Raw genomic sequence first — 19233 nt, 5'->3', positions numbered from 1 at the left:
AATGTACCGGGTCGTAAGACAGTCGGGTGCAAATGGATCTTCAAGAAGAAGACCAACATGGATGGGAAAGTACACACTTATAAGGCGATTGGTTGTGAAGGGCTTTACTCAAACTCCTGCAGTTGACTATGATGAGACCTTCTCACCAGTAGCGAAGATTAAATCTATAAGGGTTATGCTAGCCATAGCTGCATTTCAGGATTATGAAATATGGCAAATGGATGTCAAAACCGCTTTCCTTAATGGGAAGTTGGCTGAATATGTTTCCATGAATCAGCCAGAGGGTTTTGTAGATGCAAAATACCCTAATAGAGTGTGTAAGATTGAGAAACCCATTTATGGATTAAAGCAAGCATCTCGCAGATGGAATCTTTATTTCGATGAGAAAGTCAAAGAGTTTGGTTTTTCAAGAAGTGAGGATGAGTCTTGTGTATATGTCAAAGCTAGTGGGAGCATAGTTAGCTTTCTCGTATTGTATGTAGATGACATACTGCTCATAGGAAATGACATTCCAACCTTGTAGGAGGTTAAATCCTGGCTTGGGAAGTGTTTCGCTATGAAGGACCTCAGAGAAGCTGCTTATATTCTAGGGATAAGGATATTAAGAAACAGGAGTAAAAGACTAATAGGACTTAGTCAAAGTACCTACTTAGACAAGGTGTTGAAACGTTTTAGCATGGAGAATTCCAAGAAAGGCGAATTACCTATCCAGATCAATACCAAACTGAGCAAGGCTCAGAGTCCGAGTACAGACAAAAATATATCAGATATGAGTCATGTACCATATGCTTTGGCAGTTGGGTCGATCATGTATGCTATGACATGTACTCACCCTGATGTGGCCTTTTCTTTGAGCATGGTCAGCATATATCAAGGGAACCCTGGTAGAGCTCATTGGACTGCGGTAAAGAACATTCTTAAGTACCTGTGGAGGACTAAGGACTGGGTCCTTACTCTCGGTGGGAGTGATGACTTGAGAGTGACAGGGTATAGTGATGTCAGCTTTCAGACTGACAGAGTTAATTTCCGCTCTCATTCGGGCTGTGTATTTACCTTAAATGGAGGAGCAGTAACATGGAAAAGTTCCAACCAGGAAACTGTAGCTGATTCAACGTGTGAATCAAAGTACATAGCAGCAAGTGAAGCGGAAAAGGAGGCAATATGGCTGAAGAACTTCATTGGAGACCTTGGAGTTGTACCAGCTGTAAATGATCCTATGGAAATTTTCTGTGACAACGGAAGCTATAAAAAAGTTGAATAAAACTAAAACTATTTTACCCACCAAGGATCATTTTGCAAGAGTTAGAAAGATTAAAACAACCATAGAAGGGAAAGTATAACAACCTTTGAAGACTTTGATCCTCATGGGAGGTTGGAAATTGATGAAGTGTGGCATAAAACTCTAAAGCAAGAGTTCTTTACAAGTATCCACCAAGCAAGAATAGAACCATCAAAACATGTTAGCATTCACTTGTAATTTGTTGTTCATAAGCCTTTGAAATATATACCAAATATATGTTCAAAGGTGAAGCAACAAAGGGGTTTTGTCTAGCATCAAAATGCAAGAGAATGGAGGAGAAGAAGGGCTTGAACTTTCGAAATTTGGCAGCACCTTTGAGCCTCTCATGCTCACGGTTTGGGGACTCCAAAGAAGAAGAAGAAGAAACTTGCAAGAAGTGTATCAAAAAAACCTTCCATGCTCTCTCTTATGTAATGGCTAAAAAGTGAAAGGATACCATAAAGTAAAAAGAGAGACAACTTTGTCCCAAGCATGGCAAAAGAAGACCATGCTTGGTCTCCTTACAATTTTCAAAAAAGCTAGGCACAAAAGAAGACAAAAATTGTCTCATTGCTAGTTTATATACACATACATGTTATCTTTATAAAAATCAATCATTTTATAAAGAATTCCCAACATATATATATATATATATATATATATATATATATATTTATATATATTTATATAACTAGTCATATATAAATATCTTATTTTATATAAAACTATCTTTTATATAAATTGTAACTAGCTTATTTTATATAAAACTATCTTTTATATAAATTGAACTAGTTTATTAAGATATAAATATAACTTATAAATAATTATACTTTATGATATATTTCATAAGTTGTTATTTCTCTAATAAATATTATTTCCACAAATAATAAATTCTCAATTAGTAAAATATTATTTCCATGAAATAATAATTTTCCAATTAAATACAAGTGTTGATATATTTATTAATAATCGAATTATACTAATAAATAATCAATTGACGGTAACTTGCTATATGGTGTGACCGAATAGGATCATATATTATTAGCAATATCATTCTATAATGACTCTTGGGCATACTAGATCTTTCAATCTCCCACTTGCACAAGACTCATCATAGATTGATATAGACAGTGGTGAACGACAAGCAACATTTCACTGCCGCCAATAACATATGACGTAGAATATCATTCATCAACATCTAATTCCTAAAAGCTTTAAGCTTCAATTGATGTATTAAGGTAAGTTTATCAATTATCCCTTTGTTACAGACATCCTGTTGAACATGAGCCTTCGATCGCAATCAATCTCATTTGTAATTCAACTTTGGGTAACGTACGTTATATGTCTAACTCTCAACACTTAAGAGGAACAAATCTCATCTTGACTACATAAGCCTCTTGCATAGTTCACACCATACCTGAAAATGACTTTTATAACTGCCCAGTCAAGGAACAACATTTGGCCATATCAAAGCACAGTACTCCCTATTCTTAAGTCCCATTATGTGTCTTAGGTGTTAAGGACACAAAGATAATACCTTTTAATCAAGTATCACTCATAACTGCGATCTATGAGATGATCTTGATGCGGGTCTGTTCAGCACTAGTTCTCTGACAAGTAACTATGAAACTTGGGTACATCCACTTGCCTACTTTCATCAAGTGAGAGTCAACCAATTCATTTCATATTAGTCTTACTTCATAATTGCTCCCACAATCATGACCGACTATGAACCTTTAGAATAATAAGATTATTCATGGATTAAACATGTTAATATAGAACACAACATGTATTAATGTAATGATCATATCCCATTATATCAAAACATTATTTAATAGTTGTTGTTACAATGTTCCAATATCCAAATACTAAATTCAAATCAAAATCCCATTACTAGAATAATAAAAGTCTTATGGATGAAGTGTGACCACTCATACTTAGCTTAAAAAGGAAAGACTTTATTAATGGATTCGACTAAATTTAATTTGTGTGAATTCTACAAATACAATTATCTCCATATTTGACATTACTCTAAGTATAGTTAAATATTTTGGAGAATATAATTGTTGCTCTTATGTGACATAGAGTTTCTTAGCTTGATTAAGTACACTCTATTACTCACAAAAGATTTCTAGGTTATCCCTGAATGGAAGGATTCAACCTAGGTTTTCAATGATCTAGTTCATCCAATTATATTTGATTTCTACTTCTGAAAAGTAGTGTATTCTTATTTAGTAGATTGTGCTATTTTGTTTTGCTTCGACCTCATTCCAAATAAACTTACTCTTTATTCCATAATGAAGTCATAATCCAATTATAATTAATAATTATCTATATTTATTTAGAAATCAAAATCATATGTAGCTCTTTACATTAAGATTTTAATCTAAACTGATTATCTCATATACATTCTCTTAGCTCTTCTTAAGTACTCTTAGAATGTTCTCAGAGTTATCTAGTGACTTAACCATGTATTCAATTTTGTATCTCATTATATGACATAAATGATGGATTCATTTGTCAAGCAAATAGAATATAAATCATTTTATCTAGCTCAAACCTATGTGCTAGATCCATTTGAGACAGACTCAAAAATAGTGTCATGTGACAATGTCAAGAATCTTCCAAAGGAATCTTGTATCTTGACCTCTTTCAAGATATCGTCATTTCATGCAAAAAGAATTTTAAAACCTGTAACATTAATCTTTATCTATCTCTTATAGATTTTACATTCCAAGAATGTATCTTGTCATTCCTAAGTCTTTCATTTTAGAAATACTTTCTGAATCAAGGTGAAAACCACCTTGCATAGTCGGAATGTCATTTCAAATGATTAAGTATGTCTCTTTCATACAAGATTATGAATATCACTATCCTCCCACTAGTTCTTAGTAAACACACACACATACGCTCTTTTTCATTTTGATATAAAAGCATACCTTGTATCTTTATATTAAAATGATTATTCCAACCTTGAGATGTTTGCTTTATATCCACACGTGGATCTTAAGCCTTATACATTTGGTTAGGATAACATGGCTTAAGAAAACCTCCAGGCTAAGCTATATATATATATATATATATATATATATATATATATATATATCTTCTAGTAGATGTCTATTAAGAAAAGCAGTCTTTCTTGAAATCTATTTTATATATCTCATATTAAGAATATGAAGTTATAGTAAATAATATCCTTATTGATCTAATCATAGCTACTTGTGAAACGGTTTGATCATAGTCGATGTCATGGGTATGATAAGGACCATAGTCAACGACATGAGTATGAGAAAATCCTTATATAACAAGTATTACTAAATGTGTATATAAATCTATATATATTCTTTCTAGAAGAATCTCTTACTCCTTCTATCCTTGTTACAGAGAGGAAGATTAATCAAGCCCATACTTGATTATTAAACATGGATTACATCTCAATGTTCATGACTCTAAGTCATTTTTCAGATTCATAATCTGATATAACATTTTGGTAGTTGATGGTTTAACTAGAAACCATCAAGAACTCGTCAATGAGAGATTCCACATTTCTCAAGTCATAGATGATTTTACCATTATTGTGAACAATTTGTGTTTATGAATAGCTATTATTCATGTTCAACAATTCCTTGTTGAAACTAGTGCCAACAATTGTTACATCCGACTATGGTTCTTGAGCTGCTTCAAGTTCCACGTGCCTCCCACTTGCTTTGTCATTAGAAGCTTGCTTTCTGTTAACTCAGCTTTCAGAGGAATAAAGGAACTTATTCTTGGTGGGTTTGTATATAATAATCTAAATGCCCTTTTAGAATATTCTACAATTATGTAATTTGTTGTTGTTTGTATTCTAGATACAATTAATAGTGATTGAAGTATAATCCCAAAAGGTTGAAAAAGGAGGACATTTCTACCGATTAGAAAGTAAACATACCAAGTAAGATTTAATTCATCCTTTATTATCATTAAGGCTTTAGAGGGCACTACTGAGTTGTATATTGTGCTTAATCATAGACATTCATTAGAAAGGAAGTCATACACCAAGGTGTATAGTTCCTTAATAATTATTTTCTCTACACTTTAGTGAAAATATTATTAGGAATCTTTTATATATAAATAAGATTCACATATGTCAAATAAACTACATTATTTCCCTTCAAAAATCCCTTTCTTGAAGTTGGAATATGTGGATTTCATTTATACAATAAAGATAACAATGTCATGGATAAGTTTGATTTAAAACAAGTTTAAGTCAAAAGTACTTGCATATAAAACTTAATTTTATAAAATGTTGATATTTACCTTGTAATTCTATTAAGAGATTAGTCTCAGAAATTGAAGTCAACCATTTCAGAATATGAGTATTATCGTTATGAAAAACGATCTAGTAAATAATCAAACATTTAAACAAATAACTAAGACATAAATATTTAGACATGCTAAATTTAAAACATACATTGTTCCAAAACAAATATTGTTTTATATTACAAGCAATTTATGTTCTAAGCATAAATAATAAACTAAACTTCGAGAGTGTAGTTCCAGCTTGCTTGTGCTCAACTAGTTACTCTTCTGTAAATATTTGCAATCAAGTTACAAATATTAGATTAACATTTAAGTACCAAGTATTTAAGTGTTACTCGAAAAGTATGAGTTCTATCCAGTAGATACCTGAAGTCCTAGTCTCTTTCAGACTTTCTTTCTAGATAAGAGGAGCAATTCCTCTACCAGTGTCTAGTTTCTTCACAAAAGAAACAAGATCCATCTATGTGGTCCTTATTGGATTTCTTGGGCTTAAAGGTGTTTATTCCATAAAACATGGGTCTTTTAGATTACATAAGGTGATTCTTTTAGCCTTGCATTATTCCAATGTTTAAACTTGCTTTAAATAAAATATCACTGTATTTATTGGAATATTGCTTGACCTGTTATATCATCAGATATATGTTTAAATTATCCAAAACTTCCTAGAAGTCATGAATAACTATTCGTAGCTTGATGTTAGAAGCATCTTTAGCGTCACAGTGATGCCTTTACTAGGTAACATATTTAGGTTTATTACTCAAAGTAATTTGTTTAGGATTAGGACCTTTAAGTGTATACAATTTCACATCTCTTACGACATTGTCTCTTAAGGCATGAACTCATTCATTGAAGTTGTATCTATTGAATGTTATTGTTTCATTAAGTCATTTAAAGAGAAATGACATTTCATGGTTATGAGAGTGGATTATATATATACAAAATTTTAACAAAATTCATTTAGTATTTTCAATATTTAATCTTTAATAATTAATACCCTTTTTAGTTTCTAAAAACATTAATTATCAAAGTCTAGGATCCAAGTTGCAAAACAAATAAATGGTTAGGTATCCTTTATCTCATTCATCAGAATTCAACCCGGTAGATATCGATTATCTATTATATCTTGCCATAAAATTCCTAGATTGATGGGATCGCTACTAACAAATTTAATTAGACATGTTTGATCCCATCTATGTCTCGGAACTCTCTTACTTAGGTATCATTTATCACAAAAATTTCCGATCAAATCGTCCAATGAAAAAGTTGTGTAATCGGCCTATAACTTGGTTATAGAAATTGTCACACCCCCAAACCGGAACGGCGGAAACATTCGGGGGCGGAGGACTTTAGGTAAGTATCACAACACATGCAATATAGTAATCAAAGTACAAACAACCTTTGCATTAATAAGTATAAGTTTTACATAAGTGTTTAAACATTACATATTCAAACACCAAAGTAGGTACAGTAGAAGACAAGAGTCGCAGAACGGTACTAGGTAGTCTTCTCAAAAGCTTCGGGAGTGTACCTGTCTACTGGATTCCTGAGAATACAAGTTATTTGTAAAGAGTAGATCAGCATTTAAGCTAGTGAGTTCATAAGTATTTTAGTTCTGTTAAGTATACCCTAAGTTCTTTGGATAAGTTTACTGGTTTCTCCAGGAAATCCTATTTTTCCTGAGGTGCTAGATTGATAACCTCAATAGTTTCCCTCTGTAATTACTTAGTTTATACTGATTATATATAACACAATATCGAATGGACAATCAATTGGGTGTATCTGCCCTAAGCCCACAACCAAACAAGGAACAGGAAGTAAGGCGGAAGTCACACATTTCACTGTCATGTATAACTCTGATGTGGCAACTAAGGAATTATAGAATTAACAACTAAAGGTCCTTTATGTTATACTAGTTTACCGAAAGTAAATGACTAAGTTCCATTTGATAAGTGGTTTAATCCCATAAACCGTTTCCTTTGTATAAGTGGTTTAATTCCATAAACCGTCTCATTTGTAGAAGTGGTTTAATCCCATAAACCGTTTCCTTTGTAAAAGTATTCTTAGTTATATCTGTTCTATAGTAAAAACCTTAGTATTAATCCTGGAAAATATTGTATTATCCATAATACTGCCTTGTGATCTTAAATGTTCAAAACCAGAAGTACAATACTTGATTTCATGATACGTAGCTTATACTGTAAGTAAAAACTACAGAAGGTATATTTGTTCGGGAGGTAATTATCTTTTCTTACTGTTATAAGAAAAGTATATTACTTTGTAATTCACTCGTTGTTTTATTCATGTGAGTTCTATTAACCATACTAATATGACTGATATGCCTGCGGCGACGTTCTTCAGGCGTTGGAATGGTATGATATTTGACACCCTAGGCCTGCCGGCCAAACTGTAGCGAACAGTAGAGGTGCGAGATTGTCAGTCCCATATAGATCTATACACAAATTCACGCTCTCCCTACAAGAGATTCTGGTCAATAGTTCAGGACTTAAAAGTCGTACTTAGATAAGTACACCGTGAAGGGTCTCACAAATTTATTGTTTCAACGAGATTTACGATGTATTATTATTACCCTGTGATTGCTAACTCTGGTACTTTGTATCGTACCCTTGGTTAATGCAAACCCAGTATGATGTATTATTACCTCGTGTTTGCTAACTCTGGTACTCTGTATAGTACCTTTGCTAATGCAAACCCGGTAGGATGTATTATTATCTCGTGTTTGCTAACTTTGGTACTCTGTATAGTACCTTCGCTAATGCAAAACCGGTAGGATGTATTATTACCTCGTGTTTGCTAACTCTGGTACTCTGTATAGTACCTTCGCTAATGCAAACCCGGTAGGATGTATTATTACCTCGTGTTTTGTACTTTGTATAGTACCTTCGCTAATGCAAACCCGGTAGGATGTATTATTACCTCGTGTTTGCTAACTCTGGTACTCTGTATAGTACCTTTGCTAATGCAAACCCGGTATGATGTATCTTTACTTCTTTAATATGGTGTTCGTATATTAAAGGTATTATACATATCTTGGTATAGTTGAATGAATTTTTGGTTTTCCTTGGAAAGTGTACAGTCGTGAATCATACTTGTATATTTAGTTTTGGATCATAAATTATACCTATTATAATTTATATGTTCTATCTGATTAGCATGATATCTCATGGATGAACACCTTTGCTCAGCCTGATACAAAGGTAATGATACCAAAAGGAGTAACCTTTTATACTCATATATGTATAATATATATATAATTAAGAAGAAAACGACCTTCGGACAAATAAAACCACCTTAACTCCACATCCAAACAAGGAAAAGGAAACAAGGTAATTCATTAGTCCTAAGCCCTTCAAATCTTATTTATATATTTATACATATATAAACATGATTTTGGCATATACAATTTGAAATAGTTTATAAAACATTTTTCAAATAATTTTACGGAGTTTACATGACTTTAAAGATTTAACATGACTTTAAGTTATTTTGGAAGTATTTGATAATTCTTAAAAGCATACGGAAACTCTTTGTGTGATTAATATCACATACAGATATTAACACAATTTAATATTGTGTTAAACTTGTATTCCCCCCTAAAAAGCATATAAAACCATTTAAAAAGGTATATTATAGGGGTATGAACTCACTTTGATAAGCGGTGATTCAGGCAGCGTTTCGTTTCCCGGAAAGAGTTTATTTGACGAGAAACCAGCTCAAATCGGGCAGAGTTTCGACTGGAGAGAGGATAACTTCTCGAGAATTCCGGGGCTCCGGGGCTTGCTTCGGGCTTTAGACATGATACCGGTGCCTTGGGGGGTCGTGAGAAAGTCGAGGGGGTGAAAATGTGAAATTGGGTGAATTTTGGGGTGAAAAATCCTTCAAATCCGAGAAGGCTCGCATGCCTTATATAGGCCGCAGCCTCGGATCCGGAGCAAGGAGAACGAGACATGTGTCTTGGACAGGTGGCGAAGGGAGCTTCGACTCGGACAGATGGCGAGGCGGGGCTTCGGTTCGGACAGTTGGCTCGCAGATGGCAGCTTCGGATTGGACCCAACTTCGGTCCAATGGGAGGAGGGCACGAGGGTCCGAGGGTCATCCGCGGCGTGTCTCATGCGATGGTGTTTGAAGCTTAGTGGACCGCGGACTTGGTCCAATCAGAAGGCGAAACGCAAAGCTCGGTCCTATCAGGAGGTGACACGTGGAGGCCTCGCATGCGAGGATGACGTGTCCAAGGATGACTCATGCAAAATTTCCCGGTTTTCAACATTTTCTTGATTTTTGTGCCAAAAACTTGCGAATATCACAACTTTCTTATACGAGCTCCGTTTTTGGCGTTCTTTATATGCACGCGTAGGTAAAATCATACTCTACGACTTTCATTTATACTTCGTCGGCTGGTTTTGACTTTATATTTAATATTATTATTTTTAACAGACCGGGACAGGAAATCCGTTAAAAATTCATAACTTCTGTAACGTCGTGATTTTTACCATAATTTTTTTTCTTTTTAAAACATTTATTTAACAGAATACGTTAGCGGAAGACTTAGTTTTTTTTTTAAATCAGAACATTTTCAAAACCACAACGTTACTTCAAAAATTCAAACATAATTCCAAACCATTAAACTGTAAACAAAAGTATTTTTAAAGTAAATAATCAAAAACGTGTCCAAGAGTGGTATCGTTAATACAAATCTACTACCCATAAGAACCCCTCTCACCAAGGCCAATCTTCTAAACTTCCTGTACCAATCATAAGACACAAAAGAGAAAAGATACAAGTGTCAGCCCCTGCTGAGTGCGTTCATAAAGTTGCACATAAAACATACAAACCTCAAATGGGTCAATCATTTATTTTATGATGAAGCATAAAAATGATAGACAAATACCACTTAGAAAACAACCGCATATCATAATTATTCAACCGCATACATGCATATATGTTTAATCACAATTCTACCACATAACATACATGATCAACCAAATACCACATAAGCAACCGCATAGCATATAAGTAATCACATTTCATATTTGAGCAACCTTTAATTGTTCAACCTTTTATTAATAACCAACCTTTGTTATATATTCAACCTTTTAATATACAACCAACCTTTTGCTACATGTTCAACCTTTTATTAATAACCAACCTTTGTTATATATTCAACCTTTTAATATGCAACCAATCGTTTGTTACATGTTCAACCTTTCATTATATCTATCCAACCGATTGATAGAAAAGTGTCTCTTAGTGCTACCTAACCCAAGAGAAACACCCCGTTCACTACTTGTGTGCACGGCCAGCCGAATGCTCTAAGTGGCTCATGACTTCCACCCGAAACACCAACCCCGTGACTCCACTTTCGCTACTCCGACGTTGCAAAGTACAAGTATCCCGCGGTGTCGTTCAGGATCGGTACAAACGGTGCCAATTCCACCGATACACCTCCCGATTCCCACGTGATGTTTGCGCTGGCCGCGAACGAGGGACCAACATCACTCCAGCCCACGAACACCGAAGTGCCCGCAAACCATGTGTCACACGGTCATCTAGAAAGACCGGCAACTAATCACCGTTGTGGCTATAGCTCTTCCTATAGGTACTCTTTCAACCTAGTAGGCACCCTCAATGATCCGGATAAGGTTTTAGGCAAAGATCATGAACTATCCAAACCCTCTACGCATAACCTCGCAATGTCATTTATAAATTAAGCAAGTCATATAATGCATACCATATGAATGTGTATTAAACAAGCAATGCATTCATAACCAGCACATCAAAACATAACCATACATCATATTTCAAGCAACTTAAGCTAGCATGTCATATACATCAAGTACATCAAAGTGTAAGCAACATAGCAATTACGTCATATCATGGCATTAGCACAAAGCATATATTAGCATCACAAATATCATATCATCATCAAGCACAAGTAATGACATGGTCATCCTAAAGTGAATCAAATCACCATCTACGAATTGCACGTTTCAATAATGCAACCTTAGTGACTTAAAACTATGAACTCATCTTTAGCCTTGATGAAATCTTCCATCAATTCCAAGTCTTGAACTTACTTGAAGTTCTCAAGGCTCCACCTAAACACCACACATAACATTCAATTAACAAATAAAGTATATGTTTCAAAATTATTCCAACTTTTATATGAATTTTTATATTTTCCCTGCCCGACCCCCGTTCAGTGTTTTGGGTATAAAACAGAATCCGTAACTCCGGTTGAGCTGAATCTGGACTTTCGGAAAACTAGACTCGATTTCCTACATTTTATCCAGAGAGGGGTATTGGCCAATCCTGCTGATATTAGCAGATACAGCCCTCGCAATATGGGACAAAGTTGCTGTGCAGAATTATAGTATTTGCCAAAATACACAAACACGTAAAGGCTTTAGCCAATGAATTAAGAATACATAAATTTTCACCAATTTGGCCTTGAATGAGTGCATTAAGATCTCATGGTTTGCTCCCTGAATAGTAATTCGTAGTTTGCTAGAAACTTTGAATATTGGTTATCTTTTGTTAAACACCAAACCTCACTGTCCACTTGATCAAACTCTTGAATCTATATAACAATTTTTGTACGATTTGTATTTTAAATGAGATAATCCACCGTCCATAAAAACAATTAACAAATCTTGTTAAACTACTTGTTTACTCCACCAATCACACACCATCCATTCATCATATATATGTATATATCCATGCATGTGATTAATCCCATGAATTGTAACTAATACATGTAGAAAGATTTTACCTTATATTCACAGGAAGCAACGTGTCTCTCACTGTCCTTCACAGTGGCCAATACATGTAATATGCAACCTATCTACGCCTTCCACAGAACTCCTACCCACCTCGCACCATGCTTGTGTAAATATTTCTTCCCATTCGTGGTTCACTGCAATACCGCATCAAGATCTCATCGGAGTTGGGTTTCCCGTTGTTTTTCTCTGTCGGTTTCCATTGTTGAAACCACTTTAAGCCACCACAACCGTCTCCTTTCTCCTTCCTGTATTCGCGTTTCTTTTGTTTTTTTCTTTCGTTCCTTCCCAGTTGACGCCAAGCAAGAACAGTAAGCAAGCTTCATTTTTGGGTTGCATCTTATTCCACATGCTGAGGAAACGGATTGGAGAATAATCGATCCAATTTCCTTGAAGGTTATAAGTAATTACTATACTCGAAGGAAACGGAAGAAAATAAACACATACGTAACTATCGGTTAAATTGAATTCAAAATAGAAATGTTACACTTTAAGTCCTTCGATTTATTTCAAAATAATTCTTTTAACCTTTTAACAATTTCTTTAATAAATCAAGTTTCATTCAATGACATTTTAACCCCTCTATGTCATTCATACGTTTTAATGAATTATATATATACCTTATTTCTTAAAAAAACACAACTAATTAAATTATATACTCGTTAAATATGTCGATTAATTAATTTAGGTATTTATTGACACCCTTTTTGTTTAGTTTATTTCATTCTATACCCTTAGAATCGAATTATCTTTACAAAAATTAATTTTCGAGTAACAGAAAGCTAACATCGATACCAGAAGGATTTTCAGGTCGTTACAACTTCTTCATCCGACGTCCGTTTTCGTCTGTCTTTTTACCGTTGTGCTACTTTTGACGAGACCTTCGATTCTTGTTTAAGTTGCGTCGGCTAAATATCGATTGATTTATATTTCGAATTCTTAGCTGTCTACTGCTAAACCGAAACTTCGGAAAATCATAACTTCCTCATACGAAGTCAGATTTTTACGTTCTTTTTATGAACGTTCTCGGTTTAACATATTCTACAAGTTTCATTTATATTGTTAAGGCTAAAAAGCCTTTTATCGAAAATTCACTTTTTACACTGAACAGTGTTTTGCCGGTTTTATCGCGGATTTTCGATTGGCCATAACTTCTTCGTTATAACTCGGATTTCAGTGTTCTTTATGTTTTTGGAAACCTTGTTAGAAACTCTACCACTTGGTTCATCCCAATTACGATTATTGATCAATTTATTTTTGACCAAAATTTGACTGGTGTCACAGAAATCGCGAAAACACCTCGGCCATCAAAAGATAATACTAAGCGGTTATGTATCTTTTATCCCACTAGTGCATACAAGAGACGTGCGAGTGTTCTTAAAAAAATGATTGCATAGATTTGAGGTATGTAAGGGGTCTTTGATGTTTTTATAATTGTAGTTTAAAAAACATGTTATATCATGGTTATTGCATGCATTCAATAAACCATGGTATACCCTTTTGAAAATCTTATTTTATGAAAAAATCACATTTTAACAGTGTTCTATGTATAAAACCCGGTTTTATATAATTGGCGCGATTAGGTTTTAAATTAATAACTAGTATTAAGTTATATCGTTTGAGCGCTTTAGAATATTTGGAAACCTTTTAATAAAACTTTCTTTTATAAAATAAGGTTTGGAGTTTGATAAGTTTACAAATCTCAATTTTAAACTTATACAATTTTAATCCCGAAATTTTACCGGTTATTAGTTTTAACGATAAAACTTGTTTTATTGTAAAACAATTTTTTTTTGCATCTTATGTTAAAAGGTAAATTTCATTAAAACCAAACTCCGTGTGATGTTTATTTATGTTCAAATATTATTTTGCATTTGAAAAACTAATTTATCAACCATAACATAATAATAATAATAATAATAATAATAATAATAACATAAAACAACACAAGCATGCATAACAATTATAAGCGGATGATTAGTCGGTGCGCGAAAGCTGGAAACCCTCATTAGGGAAGTTCCATTTCCACAAAAAAAACCAAGACATTAACTAGTAATAGTTTTGTGAGCCATCACAAAATTATCAAGTAATAGTTTTCTAAGACAACTTTTATGACCAAAAACATGCATGTAAACTTTTGGTCAAAAAATAACAATTATAAACATTTTAAAGTTGTCATAGAAATATATGTATGAATTTTTCTTGCAAAGAGAAAACCATCCATGTTTTCCAAAAACAAAGATTTCATCAACTAAAGAAATAATCTAACTAATCTTGCAAAAGTGGCTCTGATACCAATTGTTGGGTTTTTATTCAAAATCCAGTTTCACAACCGGTAAAATTGACAACGGAAGCTTTAAAAATGTTGAATAAAACTAAAAATATTTTACCCACCAATGATCATTTCGTAAGAGTTAGAAAGATTAAAACAACCATAGAAGGGAAAATATAACAACCTTTGAAGACTTTGATCCTCGTGAGAGGTTGGAAGTTGATGAAGTGTGACATGAAACTCTAAAGTAAGAGTTCTCTACAAGTATCCACCAAACAAGAGTAGAACCATCAACACATGCTAGTATTCACTTGTAATTTGTTGTTCACAAGCCTTTGAAATATATGCTAAATATATGTTCAAAGGTGAAGCAACAAAGAGGTTTTGTCTAGCATCAAAATGCAAGAGAATGGAGAAGAATAAGGGATTGAACTTTTGAAATTTGGCAGCCCCTTTGAGCCTCTCATGCTCACGGTTTTGGGACTCCAAAGAAGAAGAAGAAGCTTGCAAGAAGTGTATAAAAAAACATTTCATGCTCTCTCTTATATAATGGTCAAAAAGTAAAAGGAGATCATAAAGTAAAATGAGAGACAACTTTTTCCCAAGCATGGCAAAAGAATATTATGCTTGGTCTCCTTACAATTTTCAAAAAAGCTAGGCACAAAAGAAGACAAAAATTGTCTCATGGCTAGTTTATATACACATACATATTATCTTTATAAAAATCAATCATTTTTATAAAAAAAATCCCAACATATATATATATATATATATATATATATATATATATATATATAGTCATATACAAATATCTTATTTTATATAAAACTATCTTTTATATAAATTGAACTAGTTTATTAAGATATAAATATAACTTATAAATAATCATACTTTATGATATATTTCATAACTTGTTATTTCTCCAATAAATATTATTTACACAAATAATAAATTCTTAATTAGTAAAATATTATTTCCATGAACTAATAATTTTCCAATTAAATACAAGTGTTGATATATTTATTAATAATCAAATTATACTAATAAATAATCAATTGACGGTAACTTGCTATATGGTGTGACCCAATAGGATCATATATTATTAGCAATATCATTCTATAATGACTCTTGGACATAGTAGATCTTTCAAAAAACTCATTTTTGTTTATTAAAAAACACAATAATGATAATTTATATATCATTTTTGGGTTTTTTGTGATTTTTTCAATAAATATCATAACTATATATCTTTTTTAACATATATAACTATTGTAGCTCTTATATCATTCTTTGCAATTATTTAACCATGTTGACATTTAAGTTATGTGTTGTAGAACAAATTGAATATAATTTGGTCACTTCTAAAAAAGTAGAAACTCTCAACATTGTCATTTTTTATACTTAAGTTAATTCATTTTTACAGCTAGACTTGAATAATCAACAATAAAGATAACATATAATTTTTATTGTTGAATTTTCAAGTCTTTTGTATAAAAACGAAGTGACTTAGATATAAAGAATGATAATGGAGGATTTTTTTTTATTTTTTAAAAGTGACCAAATTAAATTCAAGTTGTTCTATAACACATAACCTAAATACCCAAAAATGATATATAAATTATCATTATCACAAAAAACCAAAAAATGATATATAATTTATCATTATTGTGATTTTAATAAATAAAAATGAGTTTTTTTAGTGAAAATGATGTAGATGGTATCTTTATTCTGAAAATTTCTAATAAATAAATATGATTTTTCTTCAGATTAATTTAATATATATAAAAAGAATTTTTTTTCAAAAATGTTTTTAAATTTTAACCATATTAACGAAAAATCATCTATAAATGTTTATTTTCAAAAAGTCCTTAAAATTTTCTGAAAAACTCTAAAATCGGTCATTAATGGGGAACATGATTTTTTTTTTCAAATGTTTACTAGTTTTTAGGCTTACCTGAAAAAAAATAAATAAATAAAATAAAATGATAAGCCAAACTTTATGGATTTTTTTGCAAATTTTTCCGAACTTTTTATCCACATGTAATTTTAACACCAAATTTCATTCTTGTATTGGGTATGACACAATTACTTTTATATAAGTCATACTCACTGAAATTTGATATCAAATTTCAGTTTATATAAAAGCTTCTCCTAGTTATCTCCTATAAACATATTCTCCATTGATTTTGCATCTTTATATATTTACAAGAAATAATGTTCGTAGCTGGTTGTGACCCCAACATTTATAAAATGGAACTCGAGTTTCACATTTTGGAAAATCACTCGAAATAAAATAAAAATAAATGGATGGAACGTTTTTTAAATATATAACCTTAATTTTTTAAGGAAATATAAATCAGACCACATAATTTATGTTTCAGAACCTGTCCCCTCTGTACACTGAAAAAATATGTCGTCTGTTCATATATTTAGTTCATGTGTCATACGTTTTCTCCCCGGAAAATAAAATATAAACCCTAGAATCCAACTTCCAAGATACACTCTTTCAATTTTCAAAAAGGCGATACAATCTTTACTTTGCACTTTTCATTCCAGATCGATCGTAATCGGTTGATTTGAAAGCTCAACTCCCTCCATCTTTTCTGCCGGGCTCCTAATCGCACAGTCTTACACTTTTAATGGCGGAGGAAAATAATAGTAATGATACAAGACATTCCGGCGCCGGCGATGTCGATGATCGGAGCGAAGCAAGCGATTACACTTCAGAAGACGAAGGAACAGAGGATTACAGGCGTGGAGGTTATCACGCTGTTCGAATTGGCGATACGTTTAAGCACTCTAGATATGTTGTTCAGAGCAAACTCGGTTGGGGCCATTTTTCGACTGTCTGGCTCGCTTGGGACACTCATAAATCTGTACGATTTCTGTCTTTGTGTTCTTCCTTCTCTAATTTGAGGATTGAAGTGAAGGATTTCAAACATGATCTATTTGATTTTGTTTTGTAGAGATATGTAGCTTTGAAAGTTCAAAAAAGCGCTCAACATTACACTGAAGCAGCAATGGATGAAATCACAATCTTAAAGCAGATAGCGGAGGGAGATCCTGACGATAAGAAATCCGTCGTGAAGCTTTTAGATCATTTCAAGCACTCCGGCCCAAACGGACAACATGTGTGTATGGTGTTCGAGTATTTGGGGGATAATCTCTTAACTCTAATCAAGTATTCAGATTATCGAGGAATTCCTCTTCACAAAGTTAAACAAATCTGCTACCACATCTTAGGAGGTTTGGATTACTTGCATCGGGAGCTTTCCATCATCCACACCGACCTTAAACCGGAGAACATTTTGCTTTTATCCACGATCGATCCAGAAAAGGATCCACGAAAAACAGGCAAACCTCTCATTCTCCCATCTGAAAAAGTTCCACCGGACACCGGAGCTTCAAAAGATAGTAAGATTTCGAATGGTGATCTTACAAAGAATCAGAAGAAGAAAATCAGGAAAAAAGCTAAGAAAGCCGCCCAAAATTCTTCCGGAAAGGAAGAATCTGATGATGTTGAAGCTTGTAAAGAGAAATCAATGGATTCCAGCCATGGAAGTAGGAGAAGAAGCCGTTCAACAAGGAAGAAGCTGTTAACAGAGGTTGATGTCAAGTGTAAACTGGTTGATTTTGGTAACGCATGTTGGACTTATAAACAATTCACAAGTGATATACAAACTAGACAATACAGATGTCCAGAAGTATTGCTAGGATCCAAATACTCAACTTCTGCAGATCTATGGTCTTTTGCTTGCATTTGTTTTGAGCTTGCAACTGGTGATGTTCTCTTTGATCCTCATAGTGGTGAAAATTATGACAGAGATGAGGTATGTAATGTACATTCATTCATTCTTAGTGTTCATCTGTCATCTATACTCCATTGTTGAATTTTGTTTATGGTTTACAGGATCATTTGGCTTTAATGATGGAGCTTTTGGGAACGATGCCTAGAAAGGTAGCTTTAGGTGGAAGGTATTCACGAGACTTTTTCAACAGACATGGTGATTTGAGGCATATCAGGAGGTTGAAATTTTGGCCATTAAACAAGGTGTTAATGGAGAAATATGAGTTTAGTGAAGAAGATGCAAATGAATTGGCTGATTTTCTTGTTCCTATACTTGATTTTGTACCTGAGAAAAGGCCCACTGCTGCAGAGTGTCTTAATCATCCTTGGATCACTGGTCAGATTCAGATGAATAGTAGAGAGAGAGATGAGAGGGAAGCTATGGTGGTTGGAATTGGGAAAATAGCAATTGGGGGGAGTTGACAATTCGGAATTAAGGTAAAGTTGATGAGTTTTACAGGTGATTAATTATTCTTTGTACAATTTGGGGATTTCTGTTTTGGGATGTTTGTGTATTGGATTTGAACTTGTAATGTGGTCGCACAAATTGTACATTTTATTCGGTTTTGTGGCTCATTTTATGATTGGGATGACATGAAAAAGTGTTTGACATGATTTAATCCAGTAAGTTATACATATGAGTACACTTCTTTTTGACTTAATGCAGAATAGACAACTTAATAGAGAGGGTTTTTTACAAGGACAATGATATGGTTTAAAGAGCATTTGAGGTTATGAC

General features: G+C 33.2%; 1 protein-coding gene across 1 annotated transcript; it reads left to right on the top strand.

Annotated features, from left to right (window-relative positions):
* Positions 1–17032: 17032 nt before the first annotated feature.
* On the top strand, positions 17033–19130 carry LOC145118846 (uncharacterized). Its single transcript, XM_079054507.1, has 3 exons — positions 17033–17523; positions 17614–18477; positions 18558–19130. The coding sequence occupies exons 1-3, from the start codon at positions 17287–17289 to the stop codon at positions 18915–18917; spliced, it is 1461 nt and encodes a 486-aa protein (XP_078910633.1). The 5' UTR covers positions 17033–17286; the 3' UTR covers positions 18918–19130.
* The last annotated feature ends 103 nt before the right edge of the window (positions 19131–19233 follow it).

This window comes from Lactuca virosa, chromosome 6, assembly GCF_052849685.1.
Source record: "Lactuca virosa cultivar CGN04683 chromosome 6, Lactuca_virosa_CGN04683_v6, whole genome shotgun sequence".
Lineage (NCBI taxonomy): Eukaryota > Viridiplantae > Streptophyta > Magnoliopsida > Asterales > Asteraceae > Lactuca > Lactuca virosa.
The sequence above is the reverse complement of the archived record's forward strand: the minus strand, read 5'-3'. Positions and strand labels throughout refer to the sequence as shown.

Excerpts from the sequence above, each read along its gene's own strand:
- LOC145118846 (XM_079054507.1), top strand. The coding sequence starts at position 17,287 with ATGGCGGAGGAAAATAATAGTAATGATACAAGACATTCCGGCGCCGGC. Across the intron at positions 17,524-17,613 it reads CTTGGGACACTCATAAATCT|AGATATGTAGCTTTGAAAGT; the intron begins GTACGATTTCTG and ends TTTGTTTTGTAG. Across the intron at positions 18,478-18,557 it reads AAAATTATGACAGAGATGAG|GATCATTTGGCTTTAATGAT; the intron begins GTATGTAATGTA and ends TATGGTTTACAG.